General features: G+C 41.5%; 1 protein-coding gene across 3 annotated transcripts in view; it reads right to left on the bottom strand.

Moving 5' to 3' along the window:
• Positions 1-1661: 1661 nt before the first annotated feature.
• The window catches only part of MTHFD1L (methylenetetrahydrofolate dehydrogenase (NADP+ dependent) 1 like), a 147122-nt gene continuing 130164 nt past the window's right edge, over positions 1662-18619 (bottom strand). For all 3 annotated transcript variants that reach the window (XM_080587992.1, XM_080587994.1, XM_080587995.1), the window contains 2 exons: positions 5441-5549; positions 1662-1878 (listed from right to left, as the gene is read on the bottom strand). In XM_080587992.1, coding sequence (XP_080444118.1) covers positions 5460-5549 — 90 coding nt within the window. In that variant the 3' untranslated portion in view covers positions 1662-1878; positions 5441-5459. The remainder of the gene's footprint in view (positions 1879-5440; positions 5550-18619) is intronic.

Genomic DNA, 18619 nt, shown 5'->3' with positions numbered 1-18619 from the left:
CACTCTTATTTCTTTCCAGAAGTCTTTGGGTTTTTCCAGGCTATGTATCTGGGTGTGCATGGGACTAAATTACAACACAGTTGTGTATACGAATAGTGGGGTTGTATTCTGGGGCACAATTTAATAGAAAATACCAGAACTCTCTGTCCGCAGGAGCTGTGAAATCCATATGTGAATTTTGCTTTCTACTTCGCAGGTTTGTCCTTCTCCTCAGTTAAATTAAAGCATCCACAGTGTTATGAGCTCTATCACCTAATCAGGCTAGAGTATCAGATAGCTTTATTTTTTTTTGTTTACCATCGCAGCGATCCCTCTGGTGCTGGGAGACAATGCTATGAACAGAGCCGTTCTGAAATGCAGTCAGCAGACATTTCCGTGCTACTCCAGGGAAGGCACAGATAATTACTTTAATTGCCCCCAGTTTGTTCTTTGGTCCATAATTACAGTTTGGGGTTTATAAATAACCAAGCATGATTTTAAAAACCCAAACAAACCCCTCAATTATCCCAGGAACTGTGCTGCAACTTCGGCTCCAAAGGTGGCTGTGCAAAAGGGAACCCAAACGGCATTGTATCGGCCCATAACATACAGATGTGCGTAAGCGGAGCAAAGCAACAGGATGGAAAACGTCACCAGGAAAATAAACTCCCTCATCATTATTTCGCTGCTTTTTACCTTAAAAAAACCAATGGCCTATTGTCTCGATTAAACCTATTGTTCTGCCGCATTTTTTGTTATTGAGGGAACCAACAGTCTGTCAGTGAGAGTTTCCTGAGGAGCAGCAGCTTGAAAAGCTAAACACAGTATCCAAAGCTTAAGGCACGTTTTGCTGCAGATTTGGGAAACTGGAAAAGATAAGTTACAGAGGTAAATTAACGCACACTGCTGAGGATTTGACTTGTTTGAGTAGCCACTCCAAATATAAAACACATTCCAGCTTTACAAGGTGGCTCAAAACTGCACAGCAAAGTCCTGCCCTGTCGCATCCTCGCGTGATGGGCATTCTTCTCTCATTCCCGGGCGTCGTACGCTGCCAGGGACAGGGCACAGAGCCTCTAGGTCTGGAGCCAGCACAGCAGGAGGCTTCATTAGCCAGGAACTGGAGCATAACAGGGCTTCTGATGGAGCAATGCCCTCTCTGAACAACCAGCTCCACCACAACAAGCACATCGTCAGCTGGACAGCCTCTAACATATGCTTCGGATACACAGAGACCTATGGATATGAGACAGCTCTGGCTGAAGTGTTTCAGAAGATATTTGCCCACCAAGGAAACAAATTATATATTAGAAACGCTTCACAAAATACATGCTCTGTTCTTTCTCTACTTAATATCTTCCTTGCTTGAAGCTTGGCTATTGCCCAAATGCATCCAGAGCAACACTTGATGATAACTCAAAAATGTGCAGTTAATCTGTGTATAGTTTCAGCTCCTGAATGCCAGGAGCCAAAGTGTATTTTTTTGAGAGAAACAGGCTCAATCACACAGCATAATCATGTTTGCGTAAGTTTTTAGATGGCCAAGGATAAGGGAAATAGTTCTGTTAACTCCTTTGAGAAATGATGAAAACTCTGAAGGCAAAAATTCCACTTTTTTTCAATGTCAGTTTATCCACAAACAAGTATAAGACCCTGCAGAGAGCTTTCTGCACTACAGTGAGAAACATTTAGCTTGTCCTTTCTTTTCTTTTCCTTTTTTTTTTTTTTAACCTCACAGCTATATTTCATCATAAAAAACTAGTTTGAAGAAAGAGTAAACTTTTGCTCTTTGGTCTATCTTGACATTCCTCCAGAGACACATAACAGGAATACTTCAAATTCATTTTTGTCTCCTATTTGCAGGAAATAGGAAAGCTGCAGCTCTTAATTTCCAGGCTTCTGAAACGAGAAAGATAAAGAAGTTATAGGTTGAAACGAGAAGTCGTTAAAGAAGAAAAGAAACAAATATAATCTAAAACTTACTTGCAGTGTTTTAGTGAAACTGGATATTTCTGCCTTAACCATAATATACAAGAATGGAAGATGCATGTGGCACAAATAAACATTTGTCATCTGTGTATCCACACCAGGAGGGAAACAGAAATCTGAACGCATATTCCCGTCTGATAGGGACTTCAAGTTCTACATTATCACAGTAATTGCTGCTGACTGAAACCCCGATATGCAATACTGTGGAATGAGACTAAAGCAAGTCAGCTTTTTCTTTCATAGGATCAGTTTTGTGGGCACAAAGGAAAGATCTTCAGACAACTTCTATTCATATCTGAATGAATTAAGATGAAAACATCCAACAAACATTTCTCAATTTTACGACACCAGTTTTGGTGTCCTCCTCAAGGGCTTGCTTCTTTATGGCTGTGTAGATGCTCACAGACTGAGCTCTGGGATTCCTTCTGCATTCAGAAAAGCTCTCAGGGTGGAAAAATACCTGTGCTGTGTATTGCAATTGCTCTGATGCTCTGCCAATTTTGAAGAGGAGACAAGTGCAAGAATATATCTGCAATTGTGGACAGCCATGGCCTTACTAAGTCAGAGCCAACTGAGGAAAAACACCGCCTCCCCCATCAACCCAGATTCCCAAAGCAGTGCTGGCACAGTAAGAGCAGACACCTGCTGCTGCTGATTTCATTAGAGGAAGCCCTAGAGCTCACAAGGGTCCTTAACAGACTGTACTTTTGCAGAGTGGGTTGGGTTCATAAATTCTCCTCACTGGGCAAATAACACTTTTTTTTTTTTTTTTAAATAGTTCTTCCTCCTGGCAAGCTTGTCTGCATTTAAATAATTCTTATTCTGACCAGTGCTATCTACAGATAGCTCCCAAGGAAATGATTTCAAATTTCCTCTTAGTGTAAGCTGGGCAGTATAGGATAAATAGGGTAACGGCCAGTGACAAGGAACTAGCCAGACTCCTTTGGGTTCATTCCCTGGTATTCAATTTATTTATTTATTTATTTATTAAACAGAGCACGTTGCTCCTACAGAGAGAATGCAATAGCTTATGTTATATGTATTAGCTATTTGTCCACAACAACAAAAAAGAGCTTCAGTTCAAGAAGAGCACCACTCTGTTACAGCAGAAAGTTTTGTCTGCAACTCTTTCACAAGTATTATGAAGCTACGCATTGCAGAAGAGGATATAAACTGCCCACTAACACAACTGTTCTCAGCTCTGACCGTGTTTATAAAGAAACATCTGCAGCTCGTACACTAATCTCTAAATATATTTCAATTACCACATCTTAAAGATTTCAATCAGTTCTAACGAGTTGGCTAAATATAATATTACTGGAAATTTTACGTTGCACACTACAACCCTAAGAAAAGAATTCAAACCAAGCAGAAAAGAATCCCTCAATCTGCCATCACAGAAACAAACCCAGATTCCTTGAAGTGTAATATCAGCTACAGTGTGGGCTCACTTCAGTGAAATTGTGAAAGCAAAGAACTATACTAAGCTTCTCGAAAGAAAGTTGTGAGTAAAGATTATCTGGAAATGTATTTTCTCTCTTTATCCAAAATGACAAATGTACAAATCTAGTTCATGAACTGGATGAATTTTATAGCTGATGAACAGTGCCTACCCTGTATGGTGCTCCCTGGGCGTTACAATATTTTCAATGCAGAACGTGTATTTAGATAGTTGAAAGCAGGCATGCAGGTGAACATGTGCCTGTTCTTTTCTTTAAAAGGCTTAATCTTACTGAATCATCTGTTTGTCTGATGCCACCAACACCACCATAATGAAATTAAAATAATTTATTTGCAGTTAGATATACACCGTTTTTTGCCTGACTACTATGTTTTTGTGATTTTATTAGCATTTCTTTTCATAGCTAAGAAACCGCCATCACTGATTAAAAGCCAAGGTTAACATTTTAATTTCATGCACTACTTCAAAAGAAAGACATTCACAATTGGAATGGAACATTTTATCTGCTTGTTCATGATTGTTCTTTGTAACACACCAATCCAAGCGTTTGATGGATTTGTGAATGACCAGGCAGTAACCACACAATTAAGCAGGTTACGTGAATCTGCATACAGATTTTACATTAGGATCCTGCAGTCATTTTAGATGATTCAGAGGTAATGACATGATTGACACATGATAAAGTAACATGCATGCAAGAAGCCATCAGGCATATAATGTGTATCAGTAACAAAGATGGAATATATGTCAAGAAGTGGTAAGCAACGGAAGAGTCAGGGACAGCTTGCATGTGTGTAAGCACTGCTCATTACTACCACGTCAAGTAGTAACTACCTGTGCATCCCATTTAATTTTCAAGCTAACAGTTTTTCACTTGTCTTGACGGGTACATGTGAAATGGCAGAATATGTTCTCACCAGATATTCTGTGAGTGCTGTGAGGAAACTAGTGGTTAATTTGGTCCGAAGAGTATTCGCCTTGGGCTGTGCAAACCTCTCCCCTCCTCCAAATAATCCGCCAAAACACAGAAACAGAAAATGAAAGCTGGTTCTCTAAAACCAGAGTAAACAAGGATTGCTCAAGTGCCTGGGCACATCCAACCCAAAGCTGCAGCTGACTTGGGCTGTCACCACAGCCCTATGAGCTCATAGTGATATTGTTATTCTGTGTAAAAGTAACCATTTTGCTTTCCAGACTGATTTACTGGGGGGGGGCAGGAGAGAGGGGGGAAAGTAATAGGAGAGTCCCACCACAGACACACGTGGTTTATTTCAGGTAGGGTTACATCTCTTCTTACTCCACTTAGTATAGTGCAAGGTTAAAATGAAGTAGCATGAAATATTTTAACTTGGATTTTCAAGTAAGAAACATGTGCTACACAAAATTAAAGCTGGACACCAAGAAAATTAAGTACTTAGAGAAGAAGTGGTGGGGGAACTGCAGCCTTCAAGGACAGAGAGAGAAGCCAGTAGGAAAAACGCACAGTCTAAGAGGCCAGATTTGTGTTCCTGAAATGTTTATTATCATCTGAGAGAGATGAGAGCAATCAGGAAAAAGAAAAAAAAAAAAAACACAAAACAAAGCTCACAATAAAGCAGAGAAATGTCTCCTCTGATATCTGGGTAATGACAGAAACACACTGCCACATGATAGTATCAAAGATGAACTAGATATTTCTTTTTAGGTGACTAACAAGACATGAGTTCTTCAGACTAACTTTTTCCACAGCCAAAAGCAGTATAATTGCAAAGCCAGCTCCCTCTCAAACTGGCAGAGCTAGGAAATCCAAAAGGCGTCATCAATGCACACCAGTAAAGTGCTGGCAACCATGCAGCAAAGGAGAAAGACATGTTATAAACTGCACATTATGAAACATCTTGCCAAATCCCCGTATGAAGTCCTCAGTGAAACTAGTGCCTATATAAACTCCTGATAATCTTTTTCATGTACCTACCAGAGACGAACATCCTCCCCCAAACTGGAATAGGAAAATAATGTCTGTTGACCCACCTGAAGTTTGACTGCAGTCTCAAAATAAACCCTTCACTTGCTCTGTGACGGGGTCGAGGTCAATGTCATAGAAGCACGGCCTCGTGGGCAGTCCTGGCATGGTGCTCATCTGAGGGAATAATGAAACGAAGTTATACGCCTGCACCTGTAAGGAGATAAATCACTCCATCCATGTAAACCTCAGAGTAAGAGAAAGGAGGGATTGTTCATCGCGGACTCAACTACAGATGTGAACTTCATCACATTTTTTTGTTTCTGTTGAAAATGTCAAGCTCTGCACTTCTTCAATTCATTTTTAAGCATATGTTTCTAAAAGGCTGGAAAGAGGAAATAAAAGCCACAAAATAGAGGCTAGTAAACTAAACATAAGAATAAACTCCTTAACAAAATTATGTTACTCAGACTTATTTGTTCCTCAGAATATTCACCCAGAATATTTATCCATTTACATCTACTTGGAAATTCACACAGCAAAGAGCAAGGACACAGCTGCCTGAATTCACCTGGTTATACAAATGTGCTAAACTGCAGACCCTTCCCCCACAAATTCAGAATATAGGAACAGAGTTAATCGCAAGGCTTTCACAACCGAATACTTAATATGAGAAACACATTGAAACAGTTCAATGAAACATACATGGATTATAGTTGAATCCTAATTCAGTAGTTAGAATTGGTAGGCTGAGATATGAAGCCCAAGCAACCCAATTATCTCAAGCTATTTACAATTAAGATCCTGATCTAGCATAAAACACCAGCATCTGCATACTTTTTAATTTGAATAATCTCATGGACCTAAATTACACAATTTACTACATTTCTGCTTATGCTACTTATATTGTTATTTACAATTAACATTTCAGCGGCAATTAAAGACACACAAGTGACTTGGAAATCTTGAGGTGCAGGCCCACCACAACCTGTGACACCTTAAACCAGATGTACCCCAGCTTCTCACCTTCCCCACCTCAGCCCTTCCACCTTCTCCCTCATGCAGAAGACGTCTGGAAATAAAGTTCAGCAAAATAATTGTATTTTTTGATCCCCTTCAGCCAGAAGGGTCTTCTATGGCTCTAATACCAGCACTGGCACAAGGTAAAGGATGCAGCTGTAGGGCAGTTTTAAGGCAGCACCAGATTGGATCAACCTGAGCCGCTGTGGGTTCCCACCCTGAGTCTTCATAAAGTGATGGTTAAAAATATCTCACCCCATCTCCACTAATTCAAGGCACTCTAAAAATAGCATTTGTCCTTACGAACTCCATAAACCTTTTCAACAGCTTAACCTCAGAGGCAGAGGATGGCCCTAATATATTAGGTCCTACATTAATACCCAAAGAGATGAGAGACGTTACAATCTCTGGAAAGAAGCCTACAGTTCAGCGTTAGCTCACCTGTTTGCTAGCTAGGAGCCTTTAAGCATTAAAAGTTCTTTAAGAGATGCTAGATTCTGGTGAGCAGGATTTAAGATGGGGCCAGTCAGCTGGGACCTCACTGAAGCTCGTGGTTAATCTGACCCCGGGAGGTAACCTTCAAACACGGTTGTACAGGAACAAATCAGACAGGCTTGAGCACCGAAAACACCAGACACAGTAGCCTAAGGACAGGGAGAAACTGGCCCAGGCAGGTGGTGGGAGGGCCACAGCAGGAGGGCCGCCTCCTAGCAGAGCACGCAGCTAAGATGGCCGGGCGGCTTCCCACCTCCGTCCTCCCCAGTTCCCCAAGGAGCACAGCTCAGCAACGGTGCTTTTCCCCTCCAAAGGCAGGCTGTAACAGGCTGATCGGCCTCAAAGGAGGAAAAACAAATGACCACTATCCCAGTTGCTCCAGAGAGATGGACTCACAGTCTCCTCTCTGGCTGGAGCGGGCTGTGTTTCTTCATAGGCCAACTGGCACCGCCAGTGACCAGTTCGCATCTCCCTTGGGCTTCAGCTCCACTCTGAACGCTCAGCGCAGTGTTCCCGTCACAGGGACACGAGGACAAACACGTCTCTTCGTGCTGCCCTGCCTCACCCCACAGCCCTGCCATCTCAGAGGTTAATCCCACCGCTCCAAGGGGGAAAGCGTCTCGGGGGGTGCAGTGCTGACGCAGCCACCGTCCTACTTGAGGTCTGAGAAAAAACAATGCGACCGGCTCTTCTGCTGGACACGGTACATTTCCCCTGGTTTTAAATATAGCCCTTCCTGAGCTTTTGTTATCGCACACAGTAGGATTAAAAGACAAAACTGTCTGTTTGCATTCACCAAAACCCTTCCACTGATTGTAGGACATTGTTTTATTGGCTGATGTTGTCTCGGCACCTAAGTTAAGTACTAAAACACCTTGCTGCTATTGTTTATCTGTTGGCCGCACCAGTCAGACTACTACATTATTCGGGTTACTGAATTATTTTCTGCCCCAGATTCATCCCTGTTTATGACTTAACTCTTGACAAGGAACAGCCATAGTGAATTACATTTCCCTGGGATGGGAAGGGAATGAGCACATCGCCAAAGACAACTTTCTGGTTACTCTGTGTAGGTCAGTTCTACGTCTACATCTACATCTGGGGGTAAACTCCCAAATTACATGCCCCCCCCCCCCCCCCTTTGTTAAAAAACCTCTGTCTACAAGCTTGGCCAGTCTTCATTTTCCCCATGTAATAAAAACAAGAATAAGTTTAGTGGAGTTTTTCCTTATTATTGTGTTGTTAAATAAATCCTATATGTGCTTGGAGGTTTCTTTCTTTTATTTTTTTTTGTCTACAAAAATCAGAGTGGAGTAACTGGGCCCATATTAACTAATGGAAATCTATTACATCTATAAAATGTGAATATCAAAACAGCTTACTGCCAGTTCAGGGAGTACAACTAGTCTTGTATTGAAAATTTAAGTCAACAAAAGGGAATAAGTTCATCTGAATTAAAATTACTGCTACGCAAAATGAAGTACAAGGCACAAAACCAGAGAGGAAACACTTTCGGACAAACAGCTATGTGAACTTCAGAGTGCAAATAAAACACATCCTGTCATTTTCCCCATGGCCCAGACTTCCAAACAGGCAAAGCCATGCAGATTTATGGCCGTGTCTCTCTGCTCTCGTTATTTGGACATGCAGAGGTAACACGCAGCAGAATCTATCCCTTTTTCATTACTTCACGGTCAATAGCAGGAGACAGCTGGCTGGCCGAGGAGTTTACTACCACTTATTCCCTCACCAGTATTCTGTTTCTTTCGTGAGGCCAAAAAGGCATGGGAGCAGAGGGCTCGGTAGGCTGCAAGGCTGAACGAGGCTTCAGCTGGCTGGCTTTCCACAGGGCTGCAGACTCAAAGCAATCCTCTTCCCCTGCACTGGGGAACAGCAACGTACGCCCTCTATACACCACACAGAGATCAGTGCAAATCTCCACTCCCATATAGTGCTGTTTTGGTTATAGTTTGGTGGCTACTCTACAGCACGTGATGTGGCTGTGGGGGAAAGGCAGGATAAGAAGCAGTGAAAGAGACCACATTATCCACTTCAGACCACAAACTGGATTTAGGCAGCCAAAATAATCAATACTGAATTTGACTAGAACTGTTGTTATCACACTGCCCTTGAGAGAAGAAATATATAAAGGCATTAACTTTGCATCTTAAGACTTAATGCAATTCATCTGAATGTTTTATGCAGGAAAAAAAGAAAAAAGAAAAAAAAAGGGGGTTTTATGAAGAATTCATCGAGCTACTACCCAAAATGTATCATGATTAACAGAAGCTAGTTGTGTAGGACTGTAGGTTCTCAACAGAGCCAATCAATTTCTTTATAAACTCTGCAGCTGTCTACACATCCATGACAGCAAATCAGCTTCAAAAAGACAACGTGAAAAATACAATGCATATTTCTTACTGTGTCATTCTATGTTTAGGAGATAAAAAGCATAAGTCTTAAAAAATCAGCCATCCTGAGGATCATTTATGATCCTGGAAATGATCATCTAGTGGAAGATAAAATACGATTATACTTAAAGTCCGTAGGCTACCGTTATTTACACCAGGCATTTACTGTCTTCCAGAGTCGTGCTTACATGACTAAACAGAAAAACAAAAAAGGAGCTTCCTTACAAAAGGCAAGTGCCCATTATTTCTAAGGAAGCTGTATGAGAGTGGTGTTCCACACCCTCTCCAAAAACACACCTAGAGTCACTGGATGAGAGATTAAGCTGAGCTTAATCGGACTTTCATTTAAATTACAGTTACGTGTTCCCTTGTAATTTCGTTTGGCCATCAGGTCTATGTAACAGTTACCATCAAGCCCTAAGGCTCTGCTAGCCAGGTTTGCCATGGTGCCAAGAAGAACTATCCTGCTTCAGTTCCTTTTTTATAGTACAAACGCCTATTAGTGGTTGACACATCCTGCCTTGTACTTCAAGTGTGCATATACACATATGTACAGATATTTATTTATTAAAAAAATACTAATAGGACCTGAGATCACCTTAACAGGGTTAGCACAATGGCATGATTTGCAAAACAGATGTCCTGAGGACTACATCCAACTCACATTTAGTGTCCTTTTCAGCTATAAGACAACACGTGGCTGCATAGTAGCATGATTTCTAAATACAGAAGAAACAAACACAGAAAAAAAACACACGCCAAAACCAGAGAAATCTGTACTTAGATTAAGTAGGCAAAACAGAAGACTAGAAGATAACAAAAACCCAACAAACAGCTTACTGAGGAAACATCTCTGTTCTGGCTTATGGAGTTAATCTTGCATTTGACAAGAAATACAAGTAATTCACATTGCCTACTTGTACCCTTTTGTTAATTGAACAAGTTAGGACAACGTGCAACCATCTGAAACTTGAAATACTGTGGAAAACAGATGTTTCTCAGGAGAATCTAGCAGACATATGACTGCGGATAACTCCTTAATAAAATCTGATGGGGTGAATTGCACACTCCATACTCCCTCAGCAAGAAACAATACAAGAGGAAACTCGAGAGATTTATAAATAGCACTGTAAACCTGCATGCATTATGTTCAACGTGCTAGCATTTGTTGGACCCTTGAGGCGTGGCACAAAGGAGCTCCACTTGAGGGTTTCAATAAAGTCTCTTAATGTGAATTAGAGCTCTGAAAGACAGATCCACTACCAGAAATTTGCTCCCCTGCAGTTCATCTGTCAGTCCCAATGCATGAGAAGCTGAAAGAAAGCTTCTTTCCTTCCTTCTGAAAGCATCCTCACAGGTCCCCAACCCTGCATACATTTAGGCACATTCTTTATCTCCACCATCAGATTACCTCCATCGACTTCCGTAGTGCTGGGCACGCACTGGAAGCTGGCACCAGGGGAACAGCACCCATGGGCTGGGAGAGAGAGATTAAACAGTTACATGAGTACACTGCATGACTGGAGGAGTGCAGATGTTAATACTGGATGCCTTAAGGTCCTTGTACTCTCCATAGGACCACAGCACTCCATAACATGTTTTTGTGCAAACCCTTCCATGGAGAGTTATTTCATCTTCAGCCTGGACTCTGCTGCACTGCACAGAGACACTCAATATGTACTGAAAAGTGATGCCAGTGCACAAAAATTAGGCAGCATATCCTAAACAGCTCTAGGATCAGCTTTTAGCTTGATCCATAGAACCTGAATATTTCCCCCAGTTTGCAGATCATCAAAAATCAGCTCACATTTAGAACGATGGAAGAAAATAATTTAACAGGAAAATGAAGGAAAAGAATAATTTGGCTTAATTAAAAGAAAGAAATACAACAGACATGAAATGGCTAAAACAAAATAGGCACAATATAGTATAAACAGCCACCCACGTATTAGAGAGGGGAACAACACTGTACCAGACAAAACTGACTCTCTAGTGACCTTTCACCACCTCTGAAAGGTGGAAAAATAAAACACAAAACCTTCCACATTAGGAAAAGCAGACACACAATGAAAGCAAGCTGGGGCTTCCTTTAAAAAGTACTAACCTTTAAAGACAAACTAGTAAATTCAGCCTTGGAAATTGCATTAATTTCAAAAAATCTACTTTAATAACTACATAAGGCTTAAGAAACCATTATCTCATTATTTTTCATTGCCTGAAAATAACAGGGATTTCTAAAAGCAGTTAAGCAACAATTTTTAGCCAGTGTTTAAATAAAGGTTCACTCATAAGTTTTAATGAAAATTTGCCAAACCTGATGATAGCCAGAGGTGGTAAGGAGAGGGAAGCTCATATTTCATTCTCAGGAAATCTTTAACAAAAAAGGAATCTTGTTGTAAGGTATAACAACAGTCACACTAAGAAACTCCACACACTAACAGCTTTCAAAATGATCAAAATAACGTTGGAAAAGATGATGATCCTACTCCGACACAGGTTGTAGTATTCCTTGCAAGAAATAGCTCTGTCTCACTGGCATGCTGGCTGATATCAGGTGCAGAAGTCCATCTGGCATCAATTATTCTATTATCATTTTCTCTTAACATTAACGTTTGCACATTTTTGGCAATTGTCCAATGTTGGGAAAGTATTTACAACAACAAAACGCACAGACATTGTTCTTCTGCTATCAGCATCTGGATGAAGTTACAGCAGTACTGAACACCGAGTATGCAATCCCAATTGACCTTGCTGCCAGGTGCTCAAGCGAGGTGGAAGTAGCCTGTGCTCTGTAATGTTCTCTGGGGGATTTCCAGGACCCTACGATTTACTCATCTTGAGCAGAAATAGTCTGAATCTGAGAGCAATCTCATGGGCATCCTGAATTAAAACACAAACCCTCACAAACAGCCCTCATCTGTCCAGTACATTTTTTTGAAACTGCTCTGGGTACATATCCCAAAGGAAGCAGGGGACGAGACGTTTGGCCAGTGCTTGGTTGGCCAAGTTCTTAGTGAACAGCTCTGTGCAACATTGCCAAAACTCAAACGTTGCTGTTAGCGATGTGCTGAGGCACCGAAGACCCAGAACAGGCATTTTGTTAGTTATTAAATAAAATACTTCGGCAGAGATGTAATCTGTAAAAGAATGAGTAAATTTCCCCTTTAAGTAAAACATTTGTGACTCACATACATGACTGCAGTTCCTCTTAGCAGAGCTGTCTCAACTCAAACATTTTTATCTTAGAGGATATAAACCATATTTGTAGTAGAAGAAAATGATCCTCCCTAATAACAGCACAATGGTGTAAATATTTTAGGTTTTACTCAAAAAATGCATCCTTCTGAGGTTGCATATCAGATGGGTTAAATATTTGGTGTGTTGTTTGTACTATTGACAATGCGGCAGGATGTTTCACAGGGAATTCAAAACTGCTCTCTGCCATGGATAGTTCAATAGATAACTAAAATGCTACAAAAAGAAAGCTAAAAGTAAACCAAAACCAAAACAAAATACCAGATCTCCCACCACCAAAAAAAAAGAAAAAAGAAAAAAAAAAAGGAAAAACCACCGACAGAGGAGATACAGCCTGAGAGAAAAAACAGCTACAAATGCCAGGTAACTCATTCCAAAACGCCCCCCTCCGTCCCATCCCATCCCACTCAAATCCATTTCCAGCAGTAACTGCTCCCTTGGGCCAAGGTCTACATCCTGATTTTCCGTCCCTCTGAGGCTTTTGACAGAGCCCCTGGCAGAGAGCTCTTACTCTCTGCATCTCATACGAAATCACCTCCTCGGTCAGAAGAAATCCTTCCCTTCAGCTCACTCCTGAGGGTCAGAGGCTCCCAGGGCTGTTCCCATTCCTGACAAGCAGCCAGCACATCAGAGTGCTGGAAACATGCCCCTGGGGGAATAAATCTAGAAGATATTTTAAAGAAAGGTGCTCCTCTCACGTACTGTTTCAGCAACAAGAATGTCTGAAGTATCAGATGCTCATGGGTACAAGATCCTCCTGTTCTGTCCACTGCCTGGGTTTCCTGGTGACCAGGAGGCGATCAAGCTGTATGAGCACCTCGGGATCTCTCTGCTCAGAGCAGGGGGTCTCAGGGTATGTGGGAAGGAGAGGTTTTGGGTGGGCATATGCCAACCACCCTTCTTTTGCCCAGGGAGTGGGCACCCTTCACTTCCTCTGAAAGCTATTTTGTACCAATTCTTTCTCTAGAAGGGCCGTCCCTCACACCCTGGAAGCAAGTCTCACTTTGTGCTCTTGATCTTCACTATGTCATTTTGTTTAAAGGCTTCATAACCTTCAGGAGACTTCCCTTGCTGGTCAGACAGCCTGACATGTGGACATGGGAAAGTACAGAGCTTTGTAGCCCAGCAGCTGGAGACGGTGGCACCAGGACACAATGTAAAGCAAGTATGAGTTCTATGCACAACAAACTTTGCCCTTCCCGCTTCAGTCATGCTAGGAAGTGCATCAGTAACAAGTGCACAGCAGACCTCTAGCAGTAGGTAACATTCAGTACCATGTGTCCTCTAAAACCGTATCAGAATATACAGCAGTCCTATCTGACAAACAAATAAAGAATGGAGGATATTACTTAGATCAGCAATTTTCATCCTATAGTTGACTGAGCCACTATTTTAAGAAGTTTCCAGAAAGGCTGCTAAGAAAAGCAAGCCTTGAATAACTTTTGCTGAAGCTCACGCTTCTCCTGGCAGATGAAGGAGAATACAAACGCTTTGAAAAAGTTTGAAAACCACCATCTTAAATTATGTGGGTGAACTGATAGAGAAGTGTGATCAAGAACAGAGTTGTGAAACAACACCCAGCACGAGTGCACCCAATTTTCCATGAGTCTTACGTTGTTAACTTAAGGTATGAAAACAGACCTCTAATTTCAGTGAGGAATTCACTATTACTATATGAAAGGGAAAAAAAAATATAACTCATTTGCAATATTTTGGCTTTAGTTTCTAGAAAGAAGGAATGCACAGGTGATGCACTAGTGCCTTCAGAAGAAGCACCTTCTTTGCTAGTTTCCTGAACCTCAGTAATAGCTGTAAGGAGAAAGTAAAAATAAATAAATAAATAAATAAAATCTAGACATGAATATGCAACTTAACTCTCTTATCAGTAAGAGAGTCAATAATACTGATTTTCAAAGTTTCTCTAAGGAGATACTAAAATTTGAATTTCTGTTCACTGAACTTACACCAGGAGTTAATATGGTCAGATAGATTTAATTTTCAAAGGAAACCAGACAAAATCTTGATAACTAAGGGCACAATTTTTATCTTACAAACTTGTATCCATATATAGAAACAGATCTTTAATATATAAAGAAAATATTTTCCAAAGTACTTAAAAACATGAATTAAATACATCTGGAAAATACATGAAATAAAATCTCCATTTTAAAAGGTGTGTGAGATAAGAGGCAGAAAAGGTTAAACGATTTGCCAAAAGTTAGAAAAGGAGCTGAGGTGATGCCAGGAGAATGGAACTTGGAACAGGTAAATCTGATTCTCATCTTCATCTCATGTAAGCGAAACTCCAAAATAACTATGCCAAATAGCTACAGTCCGTGAAACATCTCTTTCGATTACATAATGAAGTCTTTGCATCAGTATTTTTTAAATGAAATAAAACTTCCTTCATTTCTCACACTTTGCCCTGAAGTACTCGGTTTAAGCCTGCAGCAAATTGGGTTTAAAATCAGATTTCTGCAATACAACAAAGGATAACAATACATAGAAATAACAACAAGTTTGTGTGAAAAAAAAAAAACACACGAAAAAGCTACTAACAATGTTTTGTGGGGGGCATGAAGTATGTGAAAGGACAAAAGAAGGGCTGGGTAGTACTGAATTTCTGCATCCTAACACAGAACAAGTTAACGGTTCTGTCTCATTTCTTCACTAAGATCTAGCAGAGGATGATCTATGGGAAATTTTTCTTGAGTATTTAAAAATGTGTAACACATACATCATCATAGAAGCGAGAGTCCATTTGTGCACATACACACAGGCTAAATCATAAAATGGCTAAAACGAAATGATAACAGAACTTAAAGAACAGTGAGACTATCATCTCTGCAACACCAGAGTGAACAAACTGGCACACAAAGCGGTAGGCGTTACTTGTTCTTATGGGACAGCCTCCAGGCTGCTCCTAATCAAAACAAGGCCAGCTCGTAATGAACTCTCATTTTTGGCAAACAGACCCTTCACAGCTTCACTGCTCAGCCAAAGGCACAACAAACCCAGCCTGCAACACATCCGCTCACGCTCAACTCGCCTCGTCCCCTCCCGGTGTCCCCGCAATGGCACGCTGACCGTGGCCTCAGAGCTGAGCTGCCAGCCTGCAGCTGCCCACCCGCTTTGGCATCATTCATCCTCGGTGACGGGCAACCGGCGAGGAAGAGCACTCGCCCCTGGACACAGCCACAGGTTGCCCTGTGGGGTCATCATCAGCACCCCCAACAGTCGGGACTTCAGTAGTTTCTCTCGTTGGAAAACCATTTGTGGTCTATCTGTGGGAAAATTCTGCTTTATCTTTGCTTCCACATTACGTCCCTCCTTCACCAGACTGCTTAAATACTGTGAAGCTATTATTAAAACTGATTTTTGTGGAAGTTATTAAGATTTTTTTTTTTCCCCAGAGAAAAGCCAAGAGAACACGAGCTTCCTGAACACAGAGGGAGCTTCCTTGTGCTGTCACCAACACGCCTTGATCCCATTCTGGACAGATTACCTGCAGAGCTCTTCGTTTCTGTGTCTGTTCACTGCTTCACATCCTCACTACCGCTGCCAAATACCATGGCACTGATGCTCTTCATTACAAACAGGATCAGGGCTCACGCAAGGTCCCAGGCAGACAAACAAACCTGAGTTATGTAGTGCCTGACACATCTGACACAGGCAGGCACAACCTGCACTGTCCTGGCCACTACCGAGGAAGGCAGGAATGGGAAAAAGTCATCAAAGGCTGAGGAAGATGGGAAATACCTGTACCACCTTTGCTGCATTTGTTTGTGAAACATCATCTTGTAACTTCATTTGATCTGGTCTACTAACAAAAGCTCCTCATGCCCTGCTTTCTAGTTGTACGGAGCAGCAGGGTGTCGTGCACGCACAGAAAACTGGTGCAGTACGATCTATTAATACAGAAGTTACACATTTTAAATCAGCCAGAAGGCAGGCAGGGAAGGTCCCACACCAGATCAGAGCAATGTGCATCTTCCAGGCTTTTGTCTCTGACAGCGGCTGATGCCAGATGTTTTATGAAGAAAAGCTAAAACTACGGAGGCTGTCAAAACAAGCTCTGTGCAATGGTGGAAGCTGGCAACTGAAGACTGGCCGAACCCCCAAAGCTTTTTCCAAATTACTTACCTATATTAATTACTGCCCTGCATATCGTTGATGGCTATATCCTTTTATAAATCTTGTTAAATTCTTGGCCTCAGCGGCTTTTCCTGTGTTAATGACTTCCACATTTTAATCACACGTGAGAAAGTATTTCCTTCTTTTACAGAGGTATTAATATGGACGCTTGGCAACTTCTCTTCACAGACCAAAGAAATATTTCAAAGAGAAACTGTTTTCTAGGCAGAAAGGTGACAGCTTCAGATAACCTCTAACTTCTCCATAACAGCGTGGGGACATAATACAGGTGTAAATGGAAGTCTATGAGATGCACACGGCTTCAGATGTTACAGATATAAATTTTATGTGAATACAGCAAATTACAAATTCTAGGCTTTATCAGTATTTCAGGTATTAGAAATGAATTGACATGTTAAAGAGTCCTAAAACTGTTTCTGCGTTAAAGAAACTGAGAATGACCCAATAAGCTTTAATTAACTGAGAGGAAAAAAAAAAGGTCAAATTGCTAAAGAATATGAACCTATTACCAAATTGATTTGGGTATAACAGCCGAGGTCAGATAATAGTAATTAGCTTTGAGCACACATTTTAAATGAGCAAGTCTATAAAAAACACCTACACATCACAGTGTGTGCAAACCAATGTTTAAAAACAACTTCAGTACTCCCTAATTTCAGAAGAAAATGCTTGAACGTTTATGGATTGCTGCATTAGCAACTCTGTAATATTCTTCTGCTCTTCAAGATTGCTGTATGGCTGCTTACCCACTAATTAAAATTTTAGCTGAAAGAGATACTTTACATTAATTTTTATTTTATGGGATATAGGTTATAATACAGAATTAGCTTGGATTACATATGCCTAACAAATACAATAACTTTCAACACCGAAAAAATTTCTCTTTCTTGTGACTAGCACGCCCTTGCTCCTCCAGTTATACAGTAACTTCCGAGTTTCAGCAAGCCAGACAAAGTGACTGTAATGTCACATGAACAAGGATCTTTAATTTTTATGTATCTGCTGGGATTACTGGGGAGGGCGATGCGAAGCCTGGCAGAACACTGAAAAAGCCAGCACAGGTCAGGAAGTCATTTCTAGGAGCAGATGTTTGTCCTTAATTGCATTTACAGATGGATGCCATACAAGCGAAAGCTGGCATTTAGCAGGGACTGCACTCACATCCACTTTGCTGTCATTAAGGCTATGATTAAAAAGAAAAGACTCGGTAAGAGAGAGAAGGGAAACTGTTGGCATTTGCAGGGCATGTCCATATAACCTAGAGATGCTCCGTGACATCCTAGTTACTCGTTTCCTCTCTGATTTTGACTCTAGCCTAGCTCATTCTGGTATTTATGGCTTGCAGTCGCTTTGCTAGTGAAGGCCCCTAAAAAAGCTGCAGGAGACTTAGGTGAGCCCTTCTCAGCACTCTGCCCTGGGAGAGGGCTGTGGTGGGCAGGGCAGGGGAGCCCAGCACGGATTTATTTACTGCTTCCAGAGCGCAGGCACCCGTGCCCAAATTGCTGCAGAGAGGGCTGCAAGCCTGCCCATCTGGCCACGTTCTAGTTCACTTAGGGGCTGCAGGAGGTTTAGGACACCAATTAACCAGCAAGAAGAGTCGAGCTTGGAGCAAGAGGTGAGACAGACCCTCCTGCTGCCCCTCTCTCAGATCCTGCTGCCCAAGTCACTTCTCAGCCAGCTCTTAGACAACTGCTTTATTTGGCAGGAGTGGTATAAGACAAATTGAAAATAGCAGAGGCTTACCTACCAAACACTAAAAAGTAAATTATAACCACTGTGGAGCTGACTCATGAGCAGATCAGATGTCCCTGCACTCACGGCACCACCATCCCACAGAGAGGAAAGGGCTGCTACGGCTTCGGCAATCTGATTTTCATTTGCAGACATGTCTGTCAGAACTCTAAATCTCGT

The sequence above is a fragment of the Anser brachyrhynchus genome (assembly GCF_964034855.1).
Source record: "Anser brachyrhynchus genome assembly, chromosome: 3".
NCBI lineage: Eukaryota > Metazoa > Chordata > Aves > Anseriformes > Anatidae > Anser > Anser brachyrhynchus.
This window is presented reverse-complemented; position numbering and strand designations above follow the sequence as displayed.